This window comes from Athene cunicularia, assembly GCF_003259725.1.
Source record: "Athene cunicularia isolate RWA chromosome Z unlocalized genomic scaffold, athCun1 chrZ_part2, whole genome shotgun sequence".
NCBI classification, from domain to species: domain Eukaryota; kingdom Metazoa; phylum Chordata; class Aves; order Strigiformes; family Strigidae; genus Athene; species Athene cunicularia.
Window position 1 is genome coordinate 4337430 of NW_020799143.1, and position 15694 is coordinate 4353123.

At 44.9% G+C, this 15694-nt stretch overlaps 1 protein-coding gene across 2 annotated transcripts in view; it reads right to left on the bottom strand.

Annotated features, from left to right (window-relative positions):
- ABCA1 (ATP binding cassette subfamily A member 1) overlaps positions 1 to 15694 on the bottom strand; it is a 97363-nt gene that overhangs the window by 17771 nt on the left and 63898 nt on the right. For both annotated transcript variants that reach the window (XM_026866171.1, XM_026866170.1), the window contains exons 10-27: positions 15303 to 15442; positions 14495 to 14611; positions 11679 to 11867; positions 10635 to 10840; positions 10366 to 10542; positions 9504 to 9726; positions 8947 to 9168; positions 8118 to 8322; positions 7458 to 7571; positions 6821 to 6992; positions 6159 to 6290; positions 5512 to 5651; positions 4390 to 4527; positions 3629 to 3849; positions 3086 to 3158; positions 2343 to 2545; positions 1261 to 1309; positions 273 to 386 (exon numbers count right to left, since the gene is read on the bottom strand). In XM_026866171.1, coding sequence (XP_026721972.1) covers positions 273 to 386; positions 1261 to 1309; positions 2343 to 2545; positions 3086 to 3158; positions 3629 to 3849; positions 4390 to 4527; positions 5512 to 5651; positions 6159 to 6290; positions 6821 to 6992; positions 7458 to 7571; positions 8118 to 8322; positions 8947 to 9168; positions 9504 to 9726; positions 10366 to 10542; positions 10635 to 10840; positions 11679 to 11867; positions 14495 to 14611; positions 15303 to 15442 — 2835 coding nt within the window. The remainder of the gene's footprint in view (positions 1 to 272; positions 387 to 1260; positions 1310 to 2342; positions 2546 to 3085; positions 3159 to 3628; positions 3850 to 4389; positions 4528 to 5511; positions 5652 to 6158; positions 6291 to 6820; positions 6993 to 7457; positions 7572 to 8117; positions 8323 to 8946; positions 9169 to 9503; positions 9727 to 10365; positions 10543 to 10634; positions 10841 to 11678; positions 11868 to 14494; positions 14612 to 15302; positions 15443 to 15694) is intronic.

The following is a 15694-nucleotide window of genomic DNA, read 5'->3' on the forward strand; positions in this document are numbered from 1 at the left end:
TGGAGACACAAGGTGATGGCTGGAGCAGCTCTCACTCATCAAATAGAGCAGTGAGCAGAAATAGCAACAGAAATTCACATAAATGCATTTTCACCCTTATCCTTCTGAGCCTTGATGGGAGGACTGAGCAGGCTCTAGATAATGCACTGCTCACTATTCCTAAAGGCAAATAAACCGCTGCTTGCTTTGGCAGTCTCAGCCTTACGATCTGCTGTATTTAGAATATGGAAAAGTGTGCACAAGAAGAAAACAGGCTTGAGCCCCAGCAATACCTGGATCTATGTCTGAATCGTTAGGATCAAGTGCATCATCTTCTGTAAATGGACGAAGGCAGCTCTGTCTGTCTCCAAAGACACGCCTGTTCCTTCTGGCTGGCAATGTTCCATCTGAAAATAATGCAGTTATGATGAGCTGAACTAATCTCCAATTAGCCCCAGAAAAAACAAAGCAGTATTATTTTAATTTTATATGTCTTCTATTTGCAATCTGAAGAGCTGATCTGAAGTGACTCCAGTGTAAGCAAAAGTAAAACCAAGACTGTCACTCTGCAAGGGTCACGTTTTATGCACCATTTTTTGTGTGCTGTCCTAGAAGTTTATTCTAGTGAATAGGACACGTTTTTTTTTCATTTACCCATGAAAATGGCAGGCTGTTCTCTAAGAAAATTCTCACTTAATATGCGTATGACTCCAAGTGCAATTTGCTAACACTAGTTCATCAGGAAATGCTGGCACAAACACTTAGTGCAGCAAGCTGCTCTCAGAGTCATGTGGTCCCTACTGTGGTCTGACTCTCTCAAGAGTTTTTTCATATTCGTTAGAGTAATACAGTCAGTCAAGTAATTCACAGTCTCTCCATTATTACAAAACACTCATGCTACCCCTGAGTCAATAAAAGTTAGGAGTATATAAAAGCATGCATTAAATCTACTCAGAACAGCTGGCTTAGGTAATTTAAATTATTAGCAAAGCAGAGTTCCAGTTCAGTCTAAGATTGGGCTTGTCACACCTTGGCATATGTCACTGTATACTGAACATGCTGCCATACACAAAGGTGTGTGAGCCATACACAAAGGCTGGTGAGACCAGGAACACTCCTCATTTGAGATATTCACTGGACCTTTTATTCCTCTGGGAGCTAAGCTCTGCACCAAGATTCTACTCCTAAAATATTCAGGCTTGGTCAGCCTTGTGCTTAAACCACACAAATATCACACAAAAGGGTACTTTCCCCTAAAATTTCCTTCAACACTTCACCTACCTGAGGTTTCTGCATCCACACCGCTATCATCAGCTACTTTCAGGAAGATCTGAAAAGCAACAATAAATGTCAGTGAAAATGAAAGAGGAGCAATATTGTGGGGACTACTTCAGGAGATGCTGTAAGAGAGCACAAGACTGTCAGATGAAGCATGAAAACAGATGATATAGGGTCTATCTCCTGCACGATGGTGACATGAACTTTGTGGTTTCTCTCTAGCTTCCAGGAACCAGCTGTAACCACACACCAGACATTTTCCTTTTACAATGCCAGTTTTGTGTGTGTGCGCATGTGTGTGCACCTCAAACACAAGCTCTTCTCCATGTCTCAGATAAAGACCTCATTACTTAATGTGGGCAATCTCATCTTCCTCCTAGTCTGACAGTGCTCACTCCTGTTCATGCTCCTTTGCAGGAGCTTGTCCCACAGACTCTTCTAAACCAGAAGAAAACATTTTCAAATTGGAGATAGCAGCCAAGGCCTTCACAGCTGTGGGAGGACCTACAGGGCAACCTCAGTAAGTCACAACACCACTGTTTCAGCTTCCCTTATTATTTTAAAAAAGACATTTCATATGAACAGGAAATAAAGTGCATGACACTTCTGTGATAAAAGAAAGGGACACTTGTCAGTTGGAACACAGCCACAACAAACAAACCCTAAAAACATCCCTGACAAGGGCATACATCTGAGTGGATTCTGTAAAGTACTGTCTCCAATACTGAAATGTATGTTTTCAGTTAAATGAAGAAGAAAGCATCCCTAAAAATACCTCAAAGGTGTTTATAAACAACAGTCATTAGAAGCCAAACTGGGGGTCAACCTTCATACAGTATCTCAGCAAAGTGCAACTGAATGCAAAGGACCTGTTTATGCTTGCCTGTACCACATACATTTTTAATACATGCTTCTCTGAGCATACACTTTAACAGTGTGGAAGACAATCCTTTTTGTAGAGGAATGCAAAGCTGCCTGTTCCACAATAAATGTTTACAAGGATACAAGACTCCCATCTCATGCTTATTTCTGCCATGAGTCATTTTGCCTAGTTTAAGTCAAAAGAGAATCTTCAGCTCACTCACCTCCTCCAGGGTGGTTTCAGAGATGCCGTAGCTGGAAATGCCAAGATCAGAGAGACGGTCATCAATTTCATGGAACAGCTCCACAAAAGCTCCCTCTTTAGCAGCCTTGTACGGCAAGACATAGGTTAATTCATGGCCGATGTCCTCCACCAGTCTGGCCTCAGGAACATGTTTTGTAATGAGATTTGAAATTGCAGACACATCTAGAACAACCAAAGGGAAAAGACAGTGCTCATCCTGTTACTGCTCATTATGTGGAAAGAAGAGCTCAGTCTGAAAAACCCTGCTGCAAGGAAAGGAGGAAAATGGGACATCTGTGAAAAGCAGCTCATTTGCATGGAAAGTCTGGTTTCTTTTTACACTTAACACGATCTTGGATGAAAGCCTGTACTTAATCCTGGCTAGTTTGTTTAATTGCAGAATCTGGGAGAGCTTTTACATGCTACTAGCATCCCTGCAAGGTACTGAGGTACAGTTCACCAGCAAACATTACATATTACTAACAGGCCTAGCAACTATATACTCTTTGGTTTATTAAATCTCAGGACAGCTTGAACCTAAAATGGCTCACTAAAGAAAAATGTTCCACTATTTAAAGATTTAAAAATACCGTTTCTGTGAATTTAATAGTTGTCCCAAGACTGTAGGTATACAGGGGCACAAGGTTAAGGGAGTTGTCCAAGGTCAAAGATAGAGTAATGTCAGCACTGGGACTGAATCCTGCACTCTTTTCCAAGCCTTACCTATTGTCAGTGTGTCACTTTCATGGTCACTGCCAAGGCCAGCGTCAGAGCTGCTCTGGGAGACACTGTCATCCTGGTCACAAAAGAAATGACAACTATTGTTTCCTGTTGTTTAATCAAAAGGGACCCCACCAGATGCTACACTCTAGGTAACTCTAACCAGATGCTGCAACTTTCTAGATACTCCACAGAAGAGTCAGAAAATATTGGTAAAGTACAACTACAAAGGGCTGAAATACAAGTAAGAGGTCACAGTTATAGATCTGAATGTTAAGAAAGTACCCACTTCATCTATTCTGTATCTCTCTGATCAGCTTTGGACCACCAGCATTGAAAGAAACAATAATTGAGGTGTACATCCCATGCAACAGTTTAACTAGACATGATCTGGTCTAGTACCTATAAAAGCAAGTAAAACTTCTTCTAAAGAATAAAGGCTATCTCTTTGAGACATTCTACCGTGTAAAATCGTAGCTGCTGCTTTCCATAAGCTTGAGATTTCATGAAGAAAGAATGAACATGAGCAGGAAGGGTGAGCTGTACCTTTTTCAGATAGGACACTGTGCTGCTGCTGTTTCGGCAGGAGCTGAGAGAGGAATCCACATCCTTCTTGACCAGGGTCAAATAATAGCCTGTTCCCAGCTGATTCTTCAGGAACAGAGAAGAGCCAACACAGCAGAGCTTGCCATGAGAAATTATTGCAATCCGGTCCCCAAGAATGTCTGCCTCATCCATGTGGTGTGTGGAAAGAATGATAGTGCGGCCTGTAAGAAAGCAAGGGAGAACACTGCTGGTAAGTCAACCATACCTGTGTTCCCAAGCCAAAGCCACAATCATCTGGATCTTGCCATGAAGTTAGATGGGAAGTTGATGTCACAAGACCAAGCTTCTTTGTTCAAAGTTAGCAGTATGGAAGAGGTGCACAACTGCTGTCATGGGTTTATTCTCCTTCCCTCTCTGCAGGCCCCTGTCATGCTCAGCAAAGGCAAGTTAATTTCATGTCAGCAAGGCTGGTTGCACAGAGCAGAACAGGACACTGCTGCACTCCAAGGGTAAATTTCTGACTTCAACTGCCTTGACAACCCAATGAGGAACTCTGTTCACGAGTTCTGACAGAAATAGAATGAGAAAGGAGGACAGGTAAGAGATAAGAACATCCTTGTCCTGCATGCACTTTGTTCCTTCCTCAGTGTAGACAATAGATTTGCGAAGACACATTGCTATTTTGAGACCAGTCATGAATCCGACTGATTCTTTCTCTTTTCATAACACATTCATTAGGAGTAGAGAAAAAGACCTCATACCTTGTCGATACTTCAGGAGCAATTCCCATATCCCTCTGCGAGAATAAGGATCCACCCCAGCTGTAGGCTCATCCAGAATGACAACTTTGGAGCCACCAACAAAGGCTAAGGCAACCGAGAGCTTTCTCTGCATGCCACCTGGCAGACAAGAAGAAATAGATGTTCAGGCTGATGCAGAGATAAGGGGAACAGCAAGAGCTGCAGCACAGTGAATAATAACCTCTCCAAGAGAACTGCATATGGAGAAGACCAAGCACTGCTACTGTTTCAGGCCTTTATGGTCCCATGACTTCTGTGATAGGGGATAATTAATGTGGATGGTCTTTCCTCAGTGGAGTCCAACTCTCCTCCTACTGGAGGAAACCACACCTTGCAAGCCCTTCCCTAAGTGAATCATACTAGCTCAACACCAGCAGTAGCAAGTCACCAGCTTGAAGGCCTAATCATATGTAAGGATCCGGAGTGCAGGTCTCCAGAGTTTCAGCTGCAGAAACAGAGACACCCCTCCTGTGGAAGTGTGCCAGAGGCAGCAGCAAGAAATCACATTACACTTTCCAAAACTAAAGCCAACCTGTGACCATCTGCTCTTCCCAAGGTAGATGTGCAGTCTGTGCTGATAGTTGAGTCAGACAGAAAGGAGTCTCGGCCTCTCAACTATCTGGTACAGACCTATACAGGAAACCTGCCACTCCTGAACAAAGGGGAAGGACACTCCAGTACACCAACTGAAGAGGCACAAGTCCGCATAAGCAATGCACATACAATTCACAAATAGCAAGGGACTTGAAGATTATGGTCTGAGTCACTCTCACCTAAATCCATAAAACCCAAACATATTAGCATGCATTTGGAGAACACATATCACATGTCATGATAAAAACAAGTACAAAATACACAGAGAAAGTGAGTAATTTGTTATGGTCATTAGATAGCATAAGATAGTGTAAGATATTAAGTTTAGTAAGATATACTGATTAGGTACTTAATAAATAACTGATTTCCTTAAGTGGTTCATTGTGTTGTAGTCTATATTTAACTGGAGGATCCAATCAAGGTCTGTGATACAGCTTCTGTGAAACCCAAGAGACTTTTTCTTGGGGCTGAGGAAGGAGCTGAACCTACCAGAGAGTTTGCTTGTCCTAGCTTTCAGTTTGTGAGGCAAACCAACATCCATTGCCATCTGCTCCATTTCCTCTTGCACCTTCTTTTCTGGCAGCCCTTTGAGCCGAGCATAGAACCAAATGTGCTCCTCCACAGTTAGCCTAGGGAAGAGGTGCAGGATTAGGGAACAGCTGAGAGCACTGTGCTGAGATTCATCCCTTGCATTAGCATTACAGCAGGCATGTTTGTTTGCTTGGGAAAACATCTTTATTTAAGGCCAAGACTTCAGAAAGGAGTTATACTGGGTGTGCTCAACCTGGGTCTGATTTCAGGGTGTGGCTATTCAGCATCAGTGTAAATAATCCTCCTTTAAGGGTGCTTGACAGAGTACCCTTAACATCCCAAATCACTACACTGGGGAAACATTTGTCCAAGTTTAATGGAGTAGATTTCTTTAAGGAGACATGGAAGATGAAAGTGTAGACTTCTGCTAATAATTCACTGGCACATATGAACATGCTAATGGACAGAATGTCCTTGTACCACCCTCACACCCCACTGTCTCACACCATGCACACAGATAGAGATAGGACTGTCCTAGTTGAAAGCACACTCCCGTGTTCTAAAGAACCCAAATATCAGCTCTGCATCTCATAGATGCTACTCACAAGTCAAACAGCACATTGTGTTGTGGGCAGACACCCAGGTTCTGCCTGATGGCACTGAGCTCCGAGCGGATATCTTTGCCCAGGATGAAGGCTGTACCCGAGGTTGGGGGGAACAAGCCAGTCAAGATGGACCTGAGGTACAAACGCAACAGATAAGCAGGTTCCACCTCTAGGAAATTGCTGCCCATGCCAGGATAGATGAATGAAGAGTGGGTGGAAGCTCCGGAGAACTCCCACATCAGGAAAGTAGTCTAAGAAACACCTCACTAATGGATTAAAAAAATTAAATAAATCAGCTTTAACAGTGATCAAAGCACATCCATATAACTCTGCTTGAGGGAAATACTACTTCCACTAAAAGTTTCTTGTCCTTTCATTCCCAACTCTTTTGCTTATACACTGTTAAGTCAGAATCACAAATGGTATTATCAAAAAAATGCTGCCATCAGATTCATTTGGCACAGCCTCAACCTGAACTACCTTCAGTTTCAGTCCCCTTTATCTGTGCATCTTCTGAGGCAGCACAACTAGGGTAAATCAGCAGAGCACCCTAGTCAGCACCAGCTTGCACAGTGCAATTGTACAGCTACCTGATTCAATAGGAATCACAGTATTCAATGTTGCTTTTCCCCCACTGTCTTAAAGCATTACTTTGTTCTTACATTGTAGTGGTTTTCCCTGCTCCATTATGTCCCAGAAAGGAGGTGATTTGTCCTTCATAGAAGTTCAGTGTGAGACCATCTACAGCAACTTTCTTGCCATCACGATAAACCTTCACCAGATTCTGGATGGAAACACCAAGGCTCAGATGCATTGGCTCTTCCTCCTTGCAGACTGGAAGAAAACAGAGCAAAGCTGAGACAGATATGATAAGTTTCAACAGCAACTATGTGGGAGTTCTAAGAAACATCACATTCTCCCAAGTCTGTGGAGATCCAAGGAGAAATGAGCTATATGAAGCACTGACCACATTTCTTCCTCAGGGACAGGAACATTCCATACAAGTTTTTAGCAATTTTTTCTACTAGGTTTATCTGGGAGTTGATCTCCAGTGTCACCAGGATCAGAAAAACCAGGAGGAATTCTCGACTCCATGAGGCTGGAGTACCCACCTACACTCAAGTGGGCAAAAGTACCTTGGGTTTATCTGGATACAGCCACCTGATCAACATACCCAGACTGTGATAAAGGGATGACCAATTTCAACTTAGCCATGTCAGTCCTGGTGTACTTGGACTCTCCTTTCAAAAAGGCAGACCGTAACGCTTCACTGTAGAAAGACTTGTGTCCAGCACTTACCTTCTGAAGGCCCATTCTGGTCAGAATGAGGGTGCTGCCTGTCCTGTGGTTTTTCGCCAAACCAATAGGACTTTGTGAAAGGAAAGTACCAGGGCCTGGGAATTCCATACTGGCCTAAAGAGAAAAGAATTATATGAGCCTGACTGCATCTGTTCCTTTTCTTACATTAGCTTTCAGGACAAGAAGGGAAGTATGTCACCCCAAGAAGACTCTAGGATAGACAGGACAACAAAGAGATCTTTCTTTATGAAGTCACTGCCAGACTTTGGGGTTAAGACACAACTCTTTCCCCAAACTTCACTTGAGGATTAAAAGCCCTGTGCTAAAAGGTGCTGTGCATGTGGTGCTAATACTCTCAACTCCTCCCCTGCTGAAGGGTCTGTGGACTTAGCAGTTCAGAGAAGGGAACAGCTGAAGCACAGCAAAGCTTCTGGTACGAACTCAGCCATCACCACAACAGGGCACAGCCTGGGTGCTGGCCAAAAGCCACTGCAACTAGCACCAACAACCTTAACGTGATGCTGGTCTGTGGTTTTCCTCCAAGACCTTTCCACAGCTCTGCTTAAAAATGGGTGAAATTTGCACTTTAGCAAATGAGCAGGGTGAAAGAATCTATTTAGAAATGCGAAGATACAATCTTCCCTTAGAAGCAGACCTCACCTGGGAAGACAGACTCAATGTACCAGGTCATGACCCCATATAGGAAGGTGTCGAACAACATCATGACGGCAGATGTGGTGATGCTAAAGCCATCTTCTTCCAATGGGCTCTCAAAGAAATTGTCCCACTGAACACCAACTCCCTGCTCTTCAAACAATGCAAAGTACTCACAACCAAAGCCAAAGGCTACTGGAGACAGCAGGCTCTGCAAATGGGACATAGGAACATGCATTCAGTTTTTCACAACTACTCTCTCTCTGGGCAGCTCAGCTCTAGCACAAGGCTAAGGGATATGGTCCAGAAGCCCTACAGGAAGAGTATAAAGTCCAAAGAGCGTGACTATTTGCAGAGGGGAAGTGGAAGACTCAGTCTTGGTTCCAGCAAGCAAGCAAGGCCTGAATTATCTGCTGGACCACCCCACAGAATTGTTTGCTTCCCTGTTTTCTTTCCCTTGCTCTTTGGACTTCTACGTGAGGGAAAAGATTACTGACAGGCGCCCTCTCCAGACATATAAGAAGTGTTGTGCAGAGGAAAGGCAGCTGGTTCCTTCAGCCTGTGTATCTGGCAGTACAGCATCACAGCACACAGAGATAAAGGCAGCTTAGTCAGGCTGAATTACTTCTACTACCAAAGCCAATAAAACACTCCTAACAGCTCCTAGCAGGTTCAGTTAATCTCTTCACCAATCCCAATCCCAATAGCCTCTTATACTGCAAAGATATCCTGCTATTGCCAGCTCCCCCCTTTGATATCAATGTCCATTTAGAGAGCTGCTGAGTGCCATACTGGTGGAGTACCCATTACTCAGGACAATTTCTTCAAGACTCACCGCAAAGATCTTGAGAGAGAAGCTGACATAGTCCTGCCAGGCAACACACAGCACATACGGCAGGTACAGTGTGAAATAAACAATGCCCCCACAGGCAGCTGCCAGATTAGCCCTGGAGAACACGGTGCTGATGAGGAAGCACTGGAGGATGGTCACAACACCGAAGATCGAGAGAAAAACAAACACCACGCTCGGGTCACTGTAAGGCAGCAGATTCCCCATCTGGCAGGAGAACAACAGGTGCATCAAGTTTTCAAAGGACTCTCCAAGGTGGCTCTAGTACAAGCAAGTCTGCAGAGCTGCTGTGCAGGGGAGGCTGGGCTTGCTGCAATTTGTACAAGACCCTTCCCAGCAGTGAGGCAGCACAAAAAAGCACGGAATCTATGACAGCCCCTCCTGCTGTTTTCATCCACTCATACCTGTTTTGTTCCAAAATCCTTTCCAAATAGTTGCTGGTCAACCCACACTAACTCCTCCCCAGAGTGCCAGTTCACTACTGCTTATCAGGCTCTCAAGGCTCTAGATTCTGTTGGCACAGAACAAACCATTCAACTCACCTTAAGGATCAGTACCAGCAGGCCTGCACTCATCAGGAGAGGAATAAGGCTGCTAATGAACCAGCTTAGCCAAAGGATGCCATTGTCAAGTCCCATAATCCTCATTGTCTCCTTGAGTCGGGCTTCCTTCTCATACACGATACCCTTAATTATCACAGCAACTGAGTAGATCCAGGCTAGAGTCATGAAGAGAGGCATGGAGCGGCTCATGACACGCAGAAATCTGAGAGAAGGAAGGAAAGGGGCCAGGGGAACAGAGTGAGGGACATCACTGCAACTTCAAGTATGGCTCAAGGGCTAGCAGAGCATGGTAATGGCTAAGGCTTCACTGCACAAAGCAGCCGATGTGCAGAGCATGACACAGGATCAGTGTCTCACTATGAGGTGAGGCTGATGGGTCTAGAGCACACCACCAAACTGGACTGGGAGCTGAAGGTGCAACTGTGACTCAGTTGAGGAGTGGGTGCAAAGACCTGCCTTTCCTAAGGATTGCTCTCAGCTGTCCCCTTTCCACTCTCCTGTGTCTCAGACTCTGCTTATTTCCCAGATTTCTCTGGGAACGAATAATTTCCCTTATTTCTCTGCTATTTTTGCCTATATTGGGTTTGGGGATATGGTCACGTTTTAGGAATGTGCTTTGTATGTGAAAGTCCTGTACAGTCTATCCTTCTACTGGGAAGACCTCTGCAAGTCATTACATATTCTAAAATCCTCCATGCAGGTGCCCTAATTCCGGGGATTAGGAACCCTGTTTGTCCCCCACTGATAGCAGGGACATAAACCATGCCTGAGAAGTGACAACAGCCCATGGGTCCCAAGCCACAATCCTCCTGGGAGCTTTCAAAGCAGCCTGCATACATACATGTCATCCACATAACATGGGTAGGGCATCTGCTGCACATAAACTCCTGTCTTCTTCTCAATGCCTGTCTGCACCCTGATGATGGCCTGTTCCACCACATCTTGCAGGTAGGCAAAGCCTCCCCAAACATAGCGCATGTCCTCAAAGGGGTCAGCACGGGGACCAGGATCCCAATACCTGCACCAAAGGAACAAGACCTTTCTGTCAGAAATCTTCATCACCACATCCCCCATAAGAAATTGTTCATAAGGCAGAATATCAGGGCTCACCCATCCTTGATCTTGTTGGTTCTTTCCACATTATCAATGTCCATGCGTATCTTGTATTTCACATGTTGAGGGAGCTCTATGCTGTTAGGAGCTATTTCAGTGAAGACTATGCCAGCCCAGAACCTCCTTTCATCCAGAAGCTCCAAAGACTTGTTTATAAGCCGGACTTCTGTGGCCACTGGCTCCAGTTTGTCCAAGTTGACACACTAGGCAGGGACAAATTTGGAAGCATTTATGAGATAGGTTACCAAACCTATTTTGTTTACATTCGGGAGGGAGGAAAAAAAGGAGGACTCTGCAACGGTAATGCCATGCCCAAGAAAAGGCTGCTGCACTTGACTAATTTGGAATGGCTCATGGTAGCCCAGCAAGTTGCTAGAGATGTTGTTTTTTCCTGTTTGATAGTCACCTGGCAGTCAAACATATGTCACCGAGAAATACCCTAGCAAAGGTATTTTCTGGAAAAGTAGCTACAGGATCCCATCCAAGCATCAATTTCCACAGATAGTCTTAATTTCTCTGTTACTAATAAACTAAGCCTCTAAAAATCAGTGGAGAGACCTGAAGGCTCTGGACCAGGCCACTGACAGGTCACAGCCTCTTTCTGTTTGCACTCATCTGCCAGGATGATCAAGTAACAAGTAGAGCAAATTTCATTATTCACTATGTCTTCCTCAGCTGAAAGCAGCTGCTAGCTTCACTGCAGTCCCCAGCTAAGGCCCCAGATCAAAATATGAGCTGTTACACTGCCAAAGCAAGCAGCAGCTCTTAGTCACCCAGTAACATCAGGGTGGGAAACCACATGCAATGGCCAAAGCAAGAGCTTCAAGAGCAAGACCTACGGTTAGATTCCTACATCTATATTTAGGCACATGAATAAATTGTGTTTTCTACCACACTGTGCAATCAGCTCTGCTAAAGCCTGGTCATCTACAGAAAATGGATTGAGGAACATATAACTTCTTCCAAGAACACCCCATCACATGAGTGGAGACCAAGCTGCTGTCCTCCCCCAGTTCTTTGCCCACATTAGCAAGATCTCACCTCCATGAAGCGGGAGATGGTCTGGATAGCCCGGTCAGTCTCATTGAAGGCATCCATCCAGGTATACACTGAGCCATTTGCTGTCTCAAAGCTCTCCGGATTGTTTGACAGGAAATGTGCAACATCGTCTACTGTCCAGTTGGAAGCTGGCAAGTGCAGATCCCAGACAGCTTTGCCTTTCAGCAGCGTCTGTGGATATTTTGTTTTCAAAGGAGAAATTGTTGATAATTAGTATTAGATCTCCTCTCTCATCATGAAAACAAGTACTACCAGGGAAACCCCTTTTAAAATAGTGCAGGGAGAGGCCCTCTGCCATACCAAGATCAGCATGGTGAGGAACTTCGTATTATCATCCCATTGCAAAGGATGTGACTTCCTCGGTATAGCAACACCATCTGGTGTGCTTTACAGGCTGGATGGCTACATCCATGTCTTGCTGTCCCTCTCCCAAAGAGAGGGCAGCAGAGAGCTGTACAGACATGATGTCCTGACTCTGTTCTGTCTGGGACAGTACTTTTTTCACCTGGTTTAACTGCTAGCTTTCTGAGGATGGGCTATCTTCCCACCACATGTATGCACAATGCCCCACACAAGTGCAGTCCAGGTGGAAGTACCTGGCATTGAAGCAGAAACCAGTCATCTGGGCAGACAACATAAGGGCATGTAGGAGTGGAGCATTAACTGTAAAGGACACAGTTGAACTTAAGTAGGGGAGAGAAAAAAAAAAAAAAAAAGCCTGTGCAAGAGAAAACTGTAAAAATCCTAACCAATAAAAACAGGAAATGGATTTTCTGCCAGAACAAAGAAGGAAGCAGAGAAGTGAGGAGATTCCCCATGTTCTGCTGTTACCAGCAAACCAGAAAGCAATGGGTCACACAGTTAAAAAAAAAAAAAGCATTATGAACTGAAAAAACACATCAGGCCAAGCTGGCAAAGAAGAACACGTGAAAGGGAAATACGAACAAATATCAGTTGCGCTGCTCTCTCTTCACATTTTTTCTTTTGAAGTTGGGTTGTGCCACCATTCCCAGCAGGAAGGGTACCATAACTGCAGGGAAGGGGCTCAGACTTATCACATTCAGCAGTAACAGTAATGCTCCTTAACTCCAGGGGCACATGTTGTCCTCCCTGAAGTTAGCAGTCATATTAGCATCAAGCTGAAAGTGCCAGAGATGGTCAAGCACAGCACTTTGTTTCCTTCAGCAGAAAGCAATAGGCCCAGAAAGTTGGGAGGTGATGACCAGCCACCCAGCAGCATGGCAGCCTCAGTGCCTAACTAACAGCAAAGTACCAACCTCCCCCTTGAAAGCTGCCACAAATATGCAACTCTGCATCTCAGACTATTTGTGTACAAGTGATCTGTGCTGCGCTGAACTGAACGAGATGGTGTCTGGGAGATGTTCAGGCACTGACAATGAAGTACTGCTTGTGTGAACTGCAGCAGGTGACAACAAATGGACCTGTGCTACTGCACCAATACAGAGGAGAAGACCAGACTGCTTGGAAGATTAAGAATTAACTACCAGAGCCAGCAGAATTAACAAGAAGCATAAAACACAAAACTAGAAATGCCCCGGGCTCATTTAAAAAAAAAAAAAAAAAGTAGCAACAGCCACTTTTCAAAGGATATGACTACAAACCAATATCCAAACTGTGACTTTCTGTCTGCACTCTTGGCAGAAAATGGTTCAATTTACAATTTGTGGCCCCAATTCTCACTTCCCTGATGCCAACATCTACAGAATTAACTTTCATAAAGTGAACAGAGGCACTATAGTGATGAAACTTATGTCTCTGATCCTCTAGTATGTCATGTTGATAGGGAAGTGCAACAGGAGAGGTCAGAGACTATTCAGCACAGCATTACATTGGTGTAAATAAGGAATGAATCTCTTAAAAGATGTGGGGAGGTCTCTGTATAACAGTTGCACTATGACACCCAACCAGCTGCCTTGCAGAGACAGTAGGAAAGGCTACTCTATAAATGTTTCTCTGTTGCACAATCCAGTCGTATGTCACCATGCTTTCAAAAAAATCAGCACGTTGTGCAGAGATCCACCCCTCAGAGTTGCACCTGAGGGAAGCAACAGTGAAATAAGGCACTTGAGCAGATAATGCATGTCTAGCACCTGGCACAATGCTCCAGGGAGGCAACAGGTGACCAGAAAGCATGTCAAATCCAAACAAGACTCCTAGCCTCTTCATGATCTAGTATGCATGGCACGTTGTAAAGCAATCAGCCATAGAGTGGTGTTTGCCCTTCTCCCATGAGCACCCAAGTATTACTAGATTAAGTATACCATGCAACTTCAAATTAAGTTTTTACAAGATATGTGCCAGACTACTGCCAGGCATCTAGGTTCAGCTCTATATCCAATGGGGCCTGAGGCCACCAGGCACCTTCCAGGATCTAATCTAGGTATACAACCACTCGCTATCACACAAGTACTGTTGTGGAGAAGCGTACACCACAGGAGCTGAACATGTCACTAACCCCACAGGTCCCCAGTTAACAAAAATACCCCAAGCTAGATATCCATACTGCATAAGGGCAACACTGTGGAAGAAACAGCCTATTTGCCCCCCCACACAGACTAGAAATGGGTGTTACACACTCCTCCTGTTTGCAGCAGGTTGTTACAGAAGTAATGCCAAGTATAATGCAAGACTGGTACAATCACTACATGTTTCAAGAGGGCATCCCATCCATGCCATTTATTTGTCCAGCTCAGCACTGAAGCACCATCTAAAATAAGTATTTCAAAACCTACTGCAGAAGACAACAGTGGCAGTTCTGGGAAGGACAGCATACTGACCCGAATGAGATCCATTTCCTGACTGCTTTCCATAAATGTCCAAATCTTTGGGCTTATCTCCTCCCACATACTCCCGAGGTCACGAAACACACCCAGCTCCTGGAATGTCCTGTTCACCTGTTGGCAAAGAGGAGAGGAAGGTTATTTCCAAAAGCTGGCAGAGATCCACTGCAGGTTGAGAGGGTGCATTGACCTGTCAAGAGAAGTATTGAGTGTTGCTTATTCAAACTTGTTCAAACAGTAGCTCAGCTTCTGCAAGGACCAGAGCAAGGAAAATCAATAGCATTTCGAAGGAAAACAACAGGGAGTGTGGATGCCTGTGGCTGAGCACTGCAAGGCTTGGTGGAGAATGACTCTGCCTTGGAGATGAAAGGCACACAGAGGAAGCCCCTCCCCATGTGCTGAGGGAGAATCTTGCTAAGGGAGCTTGGGCACTTTAGGTAACCCACAATCAGAAATTATTAAGGATCCACTCACCAGCCTGCAGTGGAGGAGAGGAAGAACACCTGAAGACTTATCAAGGTCTTCCCCACTCCTACATCCTACAGCAGAGATGCAAAGCCTGTGGATAATCAAAAGGCACCACCAGGAAAGCTTCCAGCCAACTCTTTTTTCTAGAGTGCAGCCAGGCCTTTTCTGCTTGAGCCTTCAACAGTAACTGCATGGGATGTAAGAGACTAGGAAGGCTGTGCTTTGCAGGCAATCCTTTCTAGGCTTATGTTTAGGCCCGATTTAACACAGAGCAGCTAAGGTGCACAGTGAGAGGACACACTCCATTCTACATGTCAGAGAATAAGGCTAGAGTTACCTCAGTCATGACCTTCCGAATGGCTGGTGTGTCTGGAGTGTACAGGACCTTCCCAATCAGCAAGGGTTTCAAAGCCCTCCAGATAATCCTGGAAAGCGGGCTAGATTCCAGATTCTTCATCAGCTCATTGCAGTAGGGTGCTGAGGATGAGAGGACAAGGGTGAGTGGCTAAACAGCATGGTGACAAACACAGAAGGTATATGCCCCATTTGTGTGGGCTTCAAGGACAGTCACAGCTGAAAGCACAGCCTTTGTCAGACAACGAAACCCCTCCTCTTCTGCAAGGCTCCATAAAAAGCCCCTTTCAGTCCAAATCTCCATGATCTGCCCAGCAAACATGGACCACCCAGGTGGTCTCGAGCATTAAAAGCCACACTGCTAGTTCTGCACCA